The sequence below is a fragment of the Odontesthes bonariensis genome, chromosome 5 (assembly GCF_027942865.1).
Source record: "Odontesthes bonariensis isolate fOdoBon6 chromosome 5, fOdoBon6.hap1, whole genome shotgun sequence".
NCBI lineage: Eukaryota > Metazoa > Chordata > Actinopteri > Atheriniformes > Atherinopsidae > Odontesthes > Odontesthes bonariensis.
Genome location: NC_134510.1, coordinates 6,297,067 through 6,307,071, shown reverse-complemented (window position 1 = coordinate 6,307,071; position 10,005 = coordinate 6,297,067). Strand labels below are relative to the sequence as shown.

The 10,005-nt window shown below is 39.2% G+C and overlaps 1 protein-coding gene across 2 annotated transcripts; it reads left to right on the top strand.

The window, feature by feature from the left end:
- Positions 1-8,886, top strand: seh1l (SEH1-like (S. cerevisiae)). 2 transcript variants are annotated; one of them, XM_075464696.1, is made up of 9 exons: positions 1-199; positions 636-686; positions 873-1,019; positions 1,097-1,308; positions 1,954-2,052; positions 2,170-2,310; positions 2,451-2,605; positions 6,713-6,866; positions 8,603-8,886. In XM_075464696.1, exons 1-9 carry the CDS (start codon positions 89-91, stop codon positions 8,781-8,783), a joined length of 1,251 nt encoding a protein of 416 aa, XP_075320811.1. In that variant the 5' UTR covers positions 1-88; the 3' UTR covers positions 8,784-8,886. The 2 variants fall into 2 exon arrangements, with proteins under 2 accessions (XP_075320811.1, XP_075320812.1); XM_075464697.1 differs by having other exon boundaries at positions 8,103-8,693.
- The last annotated feature ends 1,119 nt before the right edge of the window (positions 8,887-10,005 follow it).

Below are 10,005 nucleotides of genomic sequence, written 5' to 3'. Positions count from 1 at the left end.
GGCACAATACAGTCTATGAGGTGGACACATGACAGGCCTGCTAGCTTGCCAGTTCAGCTAGACCTGCCGGTATATTGTTGTTTAAATAATGTTTGTCGCTCGTAGTATTGCAGCAGATCATAAAGATCTCATTCATGATGTGTCGTATGATTTTCATGGCCGGAGAATGGCAACTTGCTCCAGTGACCAAAGTGTTAAGGTGAGTTAAACTTGGTGCTAATGTTAGCATCTGTTGCTAGCATATTAGCATTACACACGTTACCCACACTTCTAGTTCTCTCCTTAAAATACTGTCTCATGTGTTGTTGATAAATAAAGTATAAGCTTTTATGCTATAGCTCACCTGGTTTCCTAGACTCGAAGCTAGCTTTACGTTGCTGCACCTTGTTTTACTAGTTATACAACGTGTATACTAAAGCTAGGTGGACTGTTTATAGATTAATGCAGCAACTGAACAGGAATGCAGCTTTACACCGACACAGTTTGCATGTAAAGCAGCAAAATGCATTTCTTTCAAATCCTACATGTAGAGTGGGAAGGATATATAAGGTTCAAGAATGTTAGTATGGGTGATTTGTTGCTAGATAAACAAGTATGAATACAGATAAGATAATAGCAATATTTATTTCTCTCAGGTTTGGGACAAAAGTGAGAACGGAGAGTGGCATTGTACAGCCAGCTGGAAGGTAAATAACCACTTTTTAATTCATAGCTAAAGGCTTTCTTGATAAAATTATATGTTATCGTTACATTGCTTTGGTATCCTTATCTGTATATGCGTTGTGTATTCTAGACTCATACAATGCATTCAGTGATCATGGAATATAATAGGAATTTCTGATTCAAGGGAATCTAATCTCTCTTCTGTGCAGACACATAGTGGATCAGTGTGGAGAGTAACCTGGGCTCATCCAGAATTTGGGCAGGTTCTAGCGTCCTGCTCCTTTGACAGAACAGCTGCTGTCTGGGAGGAGATTGTGGGAGAGTCCAATGACAAGCAGAGAGGGTTGAGCCACTGGGTTAGTCCAACTGTAGCACATTTTTAAACTCAGGTTTGTCTGATCTGACCTAACTGTTTAATTTTTCTCTGTTTTAGATAAAGAGAACCACACTTGTGGACAGTAGAACATCAGTGACTGATGTGAAGTTTGCTCCTAAACACATGGGTCTGATGCTGACCACTTGCTCTGCTGATGGAGTGGTGAGGATCTATGAAGCTCCTGACGTGATGAACCTGAGTCAGTGGTCCCTGCAGCATGAGATCTCATGCAAGCTCAGCTGCAGCTGCATTTCTTGGAACCCTTCCAGGTTGGACAACAGTCTTACTTTGCATACTCTGAATCAAAAGCCTATGGAACCTTTTTAAGATCTTGCATTGGTAATCTTTTACCATCCCTGTGACTTCTAACTCTGTGCAGATATCAAATAATGAAGTACGGTCAATGTTTGCGTTGAGATTTGCACACGAATCTTTTGCTTGCACACACGATACTTTGGCTCTGATGCCTGCAGAATGTTGTATTAACAATGAGCCATGCGTTTATGTGGATGGTTTTCTTTTTTGTTAAGGAAGCACCATCTTTTGATTACAACAAGAATTGCACGAATGGGCTTGGAACAGGTGAAAAGTAAGATAGAAAGACGGATAGATAGATAGATAGATAGATAGATAGATAGATACTTTATTATTCCCGAAGGAAATTCAAAAGAGCGTGTCCCGTGAGAGCGAGGGGAGACTCCCCATGGCATAAAGCTGGTCTTGAGATAGCTGTTTGATGGCGAGGAGAGGCACTTTGAAGTTGCTTCATCTTTAGTTACTCTCACAATCTTAGGAGATGTTAATTTACGTACATGCATCTTTTCTGTAAATCAGTAGGAAACACCAGCTTATCAGATTGAACAGTGTTGCAGAAATATGTCCGTTTAATCTTTTATCATCTTCATTTCACTCAGCTCTCGTGCTCACCCTCCAATGTTCGCTGTGGGGAGTGATGACAGCAACGTAATGTACGGTGGGAAGGTCCAGATCTACGAGTATAATGAAAACACACGGTGAGTATTCCCTTTTGAGTACTGTTTGTGCTACTGTATTATTCAAAACAACTGTAAAATTCAAAACTATTATGGGTTTTTTTTTCTGATCACTATTGTTTTACTAATGTTTAAAAGCAAATACAGTAAAGCGGAGACACTGATGACCGTCACCGATGCAGTCCATGACATTGCATTTGCTCCAAACCTGGGAAGATCTTTCCATGTGCTCGCCATCGCAACAAAAGATGTCAGAATATTTAAGCTTGTTCCCATGAGGTGACTTTCAGTTTTTCTCTCTCACGCTCTCTAATGTCATTTGAATGACAGACATTTCACAGAAGTTGGTGTAATCAATGAAACCCTGCATTATTACATGATGGAATTCAAATTCATCCTGTCCTGGATGCTTCTAACAGGAAAGAGAGCACCACTACAGGACCCACCAAGTTTGAGGTGCAGATTGTGGCTCAGTTTGACAACCATAATTCCCAGGTATGGCGTGTGAGCTGGAACATCACCAGCACACTGCTGGCTTCCTCAGGGGACGATGGCTGTGTACGTCTGTGGAAAGGTGGGAGGCTGTTGTTGGCAACTGTTGTTGACTCATCATTTATCCTCTTTTAATCAGCTGTTTTTTTGCAGCACGTTTAAGCTATTAGTTTGTACATTGCTCGGAAAATGGAGACTTAGGCAAGGTGACTTTTGTGACATTATTGTTGCTCAGTGACTTTATAAGAATGATGAATATGATGGTACGAGTTTATCAACGTAGCTTTTCATTCCTTATCAATTAATAACTCTTTCAACCAATGCCAGTGCTGCTCCCTTTATACTTATTGCTTTTGGTATCGGGCTCTTAGTATCCATGTAGCAATGTACACCACTCTCAGTCAGTTGGTTTAGATTTGCTACTGTGATGTAGCAGGCTCATATACAAAGCATATGTGATCAAACTCAAATTGTAAAGTTCTCATGAAATCAATGTCAGTGTTTAGTTGTTTTTATATGATATGCTTAAATTGGTTGGTATTTTTGAAGTTGTAATTTCCTGGAAGATGGGGAAAAAAGAATCTGACACTTTCTGCACTTTGGGGCAATTTAGCTTTAATTAAAAAACCTTCTCTGTCCCACCTTTGCCGATGTGGAATGTGCTTGTTGTGGTCTGTTGAGTTGATCAATCAGAACAGAGTCAAGTCAAGTTAAATTTATTTGTATAGCACATTTCATGTTCAAAACAATTCAGAGTGCTTTAAATAAAATAAAAGCATTGCAGCGGGGAGTGGAAGAAGCATTAAAAAATGCATAAAATAATGTAAAGAGAAATAATTAAAATTATTTAAAAAAAGCAACAGTCTAGATAAATTAAAGATACCGTGCAGATTTCATGCATAGACCCATGAGAAAAAGAATGTTTTTAACCTGGATTTAAATATGTCTACATTTGGTGAAAGTTTAATCTCCACTGGCAGTTTGTTCCACTTGTTTGTAGCATAACAGTTAAATGCTGCTTCTCCATATTTAGTCTGGACTCTGGAATGGACGAGCTGACCTGAGTCCTTGGATCTAAGAGCTCTGCGAGGTTTATATTCTCTGAACATATCACAGATGTATTTTGGGCCTAAACCGTTCTGGGATTTTTGAACCATCAGTAGGCTTTTAAATGATATTCTGTGACTGACTGGAAGCCAGTGTACAGATTTTAAAACTGGTGTGATGTGTTCAGATCTCTTAGTCCTGGTTAAAACTCTAGTGTTCTGGATGAGCTGCAGATGTTAAATGCTCTTTTTGGGAAGTCCAGTTAAAAGACCATTACAGTAATCGAGTCTACTGGAGATGAATGCATGGATGAGTTCTTCCTGGTCTTTTTGGGAGAGAAAAACCTTTAATTCTGTTGATGCTTCTGAGAGGTGAAAAGCTGCCTTGGTGACAGCTTTGATGTGGCTGCTGAAAGTCAGATCTGAGTCTATCAACAGTCCAAGGTTACGAACTTGGTCAGTGATTGTAAGGGTCCGAGTCTCAACATATCTACCAATGCTGACCCTCTTCTCTTTGCTACCAAACAGAATGATCTCAGTTTTGTTTTCATTTAATTGTAGAAAATTCTCTCTCATCCAGGTGTTTATTTCCTCCAGACACTGACACAGTACGTCTAGCTGGGCTGCAGTCGTCTGGTGACAGAGACACATAAAGTTGTGTATCGTCTGCATAATTGTGTTACTTGATGTTAAAGTTCTGCAATATCTGACCCAAAGGGAGCATATACAAGTTAAACAGAAGATGTCCAAGAATTGACCCCTGGGGGACTCCACAAGTCATGGCCACTCGCTCAGATTCATATCTGGCAATTGTAACAAAATAGAGTCGGAGGAGGTTTTCAGGAGGTTGGTAGCTTCTCTAGTTTTTACTGAAAGTAAAACTGTTGAATTGATGCAATGGCAAAGCTGCATAGGTGATCTTGTTTTTTTTTTCTTTTTTTTGTCAAACTTTTCTTTTTGTGTCTGCATCTTTCTGTATGAAGCAAGTTATACTCCACTTTACTTTTTCATGACTACAAATTAGTTGTTGCTAGGCAACATATAGCTAAACAGTAACTGGTTTGCAAGGCTTGGTTAAGAGTTTTATAACCCTGAGTGTTTTTTTTCTGAGACTATTTTGCATTGTGGAGGCCTTATATCAAGCAGTAGATACAGAAAGTGCGAGAAAATATGCTGCAAAGGGTGTGGGCTGGGACTTAAACCAGGGTTAGATGGAATGAGAATGTTCAGCCTCTGTACGTAGGGCTCTTTCTCAATTAGTTGAGCAACATTGGTACCCATCTTGACAAATTTTAAAACCAGTCAAGAGTAAAGTTAATGTTTAGTGTCGGTGTGAAGGGGTGAGTGATGTGTTCTGTTATTAAAACTGTGTGCCCAGCAGAGATGCACTATGTTGCCAAAAGTATTCACTCACCCATCCAAATAATTAACTTCAGGTGTTCCAATCACTTCCATGGCCACGTGTATAAATTCAAGCATCAAAGCATGCTGACTGCTTCTACAAACTTTGTAAAAGAATGGGTCGCTCTCAGGAGCTCAAGGAATTCCAGCATGGTACCATGATAGGATGCCACCTTTGCAACAAGTCCATTCGTGAAATTTCCTGGCTACTAAATATTCCAGTCGACTGTCAGTGGAATTATATAACAAAGTGGAAGTGATTGGGAAGAACTGCAACTCGACCATGAAGTGGTAGGTAAAATGATAGAGCGGGTCAGTGGATGCTGAGGCGCAGAGGTCACCAACTTTCTGTGAAGTCAATCGCTACAGACCTCCAAACTTGATGTGGCCTTCAGATTAGCTCAAGAACAGTGCGTAGAGAGTCCTCTTGAGTGACGAATCATGCTTCTCCATCTGGCTATCTGATGGACGAGTCTGGGTTTGGCGGTTGCCAGAAGAATGTTACTTATCTGTCTACTTGTCATAAACACACTCCTAAACCTTGTGGAAAGTTTGCCCCAAAGAGTTGAAGCTGTTATAGCTCAAAAGGGTGGGCCAACATCATATTTAACTCCATTTATTATGAATGGGATGTCACTGGAGCTTATCACAGCTGTCACTGGGTGAGAGGCAGGGTACACCTTGGACAGGTCATCAATCCATCACAAGGGAGGTCATATTGTTACTTAGTAAAAGTTAATCCGCAGTACACATTTAGTCATTAGTAGTGCTAAGTTGATGTAATGTTTTTACCTGCAGTTATGTCGTTGAGAAATGGAACATTATGATTACTCTAACCTTGGGATGTGGCTGCATCTTTTGCTTTTTGGTTGTTGTCCAGCTCTGTCGTGTCACTGTCAGCGATCCATTGTCCTTAACCCTTATTTGTGTGTATGGTTTGTAGTAACAGAGAAAAAACTGAATGAATGGCTTGAGAAACAAAACACCAAAAAAATGGTTCTCTATTTAAGCCTATTTACATACATACACATATTTTGTATTGTACGAATTAAAGTGAAACCATACTAAATAGTGATTTTAAAACTAGTTATAAATTATTTCATTCAGCCAGTAGGAGGCAGTGGAGTCCATCGATGAACTATGACGTGCTCATTGTCATGTTTTATGAAATTAATCTGGTAAATGTGTTAAAAACAAGCTCATCATTCAGCTGGATTTGGTCTCTATAGCGTCTGAGAATGACACATGCTTTCACAGCAAAATGTTGGCATCCAAAATGGTCTGTTTGTTTCTTCTGATTGCACAAAAACTTTTCCCCTAAACGCATGTCTGCAAGCAAACCTCAACAGCAACGTTCTGATAGAAAAAAAAACTAAAACAATGAGTTGAAAGATGTTAAAGAAAATCTGAAGTTCAGGAAAGCTGCACTGTTGGGTTGTTTTCTTTGTTGATTGACCAGTGATATGGTCCATAGTAACATTACGTGAGTATTAGATGAATGTCAGTTCAGCAACTATAGGAATTTATGTATATTGTCAGGTGGCTTAAAAGCTTCTGAGAAGTGTTCTGATCTGGCAGAAAAGAAGATTTTGATGTCAATAGAAAAATCACACTTGAGCAGTAAGATACAAGGGTTATACACTTATGGTGGGGAGGAAGCAAAACTGATAACTTCTGCAGTTTCCGCTTTTCTCTTTCATTTAGGAAAATGATTAACTCTTAATTCTTCTCTGTCTGTGCAGCTAACTACATGGACAACTGGAAGTGCACTGGCATCTTGAAGGGAGATGGAAGCCCGTTGACGGGTTCATCTGGTCAACCCTCAGCCTTGAGCACAGTGGTGGGGTCCTCTGTTCAGACCTCCCAGAATTCCCTGAACGGGATGTCAGCAGGAAGGTAGGTGGTGTGGTGCATCTGAAGCCACTCACCCAGTCCAAGCCGTGCCAGTCAGAACTGACTACTAGATTATGCCTCACACTGACTGGGAGTGCAGCTGCCCACTGACAAACCTCTTGGACTCACTGACCCAATGCTGCCCTCATGCAAAGAGCTTGGCTTCTGGCTTCCAGTATACAAGTTATCTGGATTAGGCTTGTGAAGTCATGAGGACTTGTACTGATGCATGTCTTAAGAGTGGTGTCATGTTTTCCCTTTGCTTCATTAGTGTGAGGGCTAACTGTTTCCCTGCTATACAAAGTACAATAAATCTGTTTATATAAATTTGATATGTTGTTGTTTTTTGAATTTCTAGAGCTTTTTTTTTTACAGGAGACGCAAAGGAACCATTGTCTTGTTTGGTAACCTTGTTGTTATACTGAGAAATTAGATAACTTTCAGTGTAAAATGTCACAAATTCTTGGTGACTATTTCTCTTTTGAGAAGAGTAATGAAACCGGCCAAAGCTTGTCCTCATTTCTCTTTTCAAATGAATGTATCCTTGTGCAAGTATCGCCAAACTCTTTGCAGAGCCTAAAGACAGTTTGAATGAACCACATTAACCAACTGTAACACACAAATGCAAGTATGAATACAGCCATTTTACATTTGCAAAAGCAAGAGCTTATAACTTTTTAATAAAAAAACAAACAAAATTGTTTCTATTCTACTCTTTTCAGTGTCTTCAGACATTTTTTCCATGGAACCTTATTTGAATTTGTAGCTCTCTAAGTTTGGAGCCCATGCTTAAACAAACATATTGTTTAAGCAACTGTTGGCCCATACATTTTTAAGTGCAGCCACAGTGGATGCTGTTTAACAGAAGTTTCATAGGAGTAAAAAAAACAAAAAACATTGCCATTCACTGGTATCTAAGGCAGAAGTACCAGTAAACAAATTGAGTGTGGGCAAACACTGGTTTTGTCAGAATTGGCATGTGGCTGTATTTATGTTCAATTTAATAACCTAAAACTTAACCAAACTATTGTATTTCCCTTTTTTGACTTAACTCTTGGTTCATATCTAACCTGAGAGCTATGTATTGTATGATATTCTGTCATAGATTAATTAGATTTTGTATTGCTGTTAAATTATGTTTGACAATGTTTCCTAACATTCCAGCTACCTTTTGACAAAGATAAGTTTGAACTGGGTCTGCTGAAGTTAACTTGCTATTGTATTGCTTGTTGCATGCAGGATTGGCAAGAGAGCTCCCTTTGCTCCTCCCCTGCGGCAGCTGACCTCTCCAAAGATAAACCAGAGTCCAGCCTATTACTAATGTCTCTTGTGAATCAGCAACCATTTGTCCAAGCGCCAACAAGACCGTGCGCAGTACATTTTATAGCTGAATTCTTAGTTCTTACTGATTGAAGGTTTCATGTTTGGCATGAGAACTGCATGTATGTACTTCACAGCTTCCACTTTGTTTGATTCCTCATGTTTTTGGTGTTGGATGATGGTACTGCATGTATACTTTTAAACAATAGATCAGTGTTACTGCTCTGCCTGCTATTAATCCCTTTTTCAATTCCTAAGTATGTTTGCACTATTTCTCCTTTTATTTTCGCATTTCTACTTCCTTTTATGTGTTTCTCTCGTGTATTTATTTTGATTGTTGTTTTCTCCCCGTCCATGTATTTGTCCTCTTTGTCTTCTATTCTTTTTTTCTTTTCTTTTTTTTTTCCATGTTGCTTTAGGTATTTCTTTCCACCTCTGGATCCTCCCAGAGCAGGTACCAGGTATGGTCATCTGCTGCCTCCTTCCTCCCTAATTGAGCACTGTGATGCTGAGCCCATTATTCAGCTTCAGCAACAAGCTCTCCCCCACAGACTCTCCTCTAGAGCACTGCTGTCCTTACCAGAAGACGAGGAACAATGATTTTGCGTTTCTGTGTGTATTTTGATTTAAAAAGGCATGACATAATTGGGGTGAGGATGCAATATTGCCATTCACATCTAATAAAGAAACAATTTTTCCTGTGTTTTGTGTAATTTTGTGCTTAAATTTGAAAATATATTGGAAGATGTGATGAAGTTTGATCATATGGGCCTGTTTGAATTATTTTAAAATGTATTTCCCCTTTACACAAACATAAATAGCACATATGAGTAACTAACTGGTATGTGAAGCAACTCTAAGGAAGAGCATATGAGTCACTACCATGCAGCCATTACTTCAGAGATGGATGTACGCAGTAATTTTTGATTGTGAGTTTGGTTTTTAAGGCATTCCAAACATTCTTGCAGGTGGAACATGAGATCCGCTGTATTATAACCTGCTATGATTGTTTAGAGGGTGACCATCAAGCAAGTCGATGAATCCTTACTGGCTGCTATGTCTATGCTGCCTTCATTTGCTTTAATAGCGAAGAGCATTTTTATAAATTTAGTGACCCTGTCTCAAATGAAATAATAAAATGTCTGTGATGTCAGTTCTGCCTCTTCAAGCAGCTGTCGGGCATCTCAGCTGCTTGTCAGAACACATGATACACTCCTAACTTAGCCAGTAACTCTCCGACTGTGCATCTCTTGTTGTTTGCCATGAACCCAAACCACAATCGCATAATTGTAGTTATATTACAAGTTCCCAGCTGTATTATCATTATTTAATTTTTTAGAGTCTTGTTAACAATTCCCTAATTTTTCACACATTTTAGAGCCTTTCATGGGGTCCCCCATGATACCCTTTTTGTATATATTATAAGTATATATTTTGTAAAACACGCCCAACGTCAGTGATGTTGTTACAATAATGTACGTTAGTATTCTAGGATGAAATACAGAGGGAAAAATGCTTTGCCTAACTTTTAACCGGAAGCTCATTACTTTAACTTTCTTAAGTTAAATAACAATCCGTTTATTTTGTCAAAATATCCATCGTTAGATATATTGTGGGTGAAGTTTAAAATAAAACATCTTGAGGACAAACACCGGAGTGATATATGAATGGACTATTTTCCAATCTGACCGAATCAACAAAGTACAAGGTGATAAGAATGTTGTCCTATCGCGATTTCCAATTTTCTCCCTCTGTGCTTTTTGGCCAATCACAGCGAGCGGAGCGGCTTAAGTCCCACCCTATTAATATGACGCTCACGCGG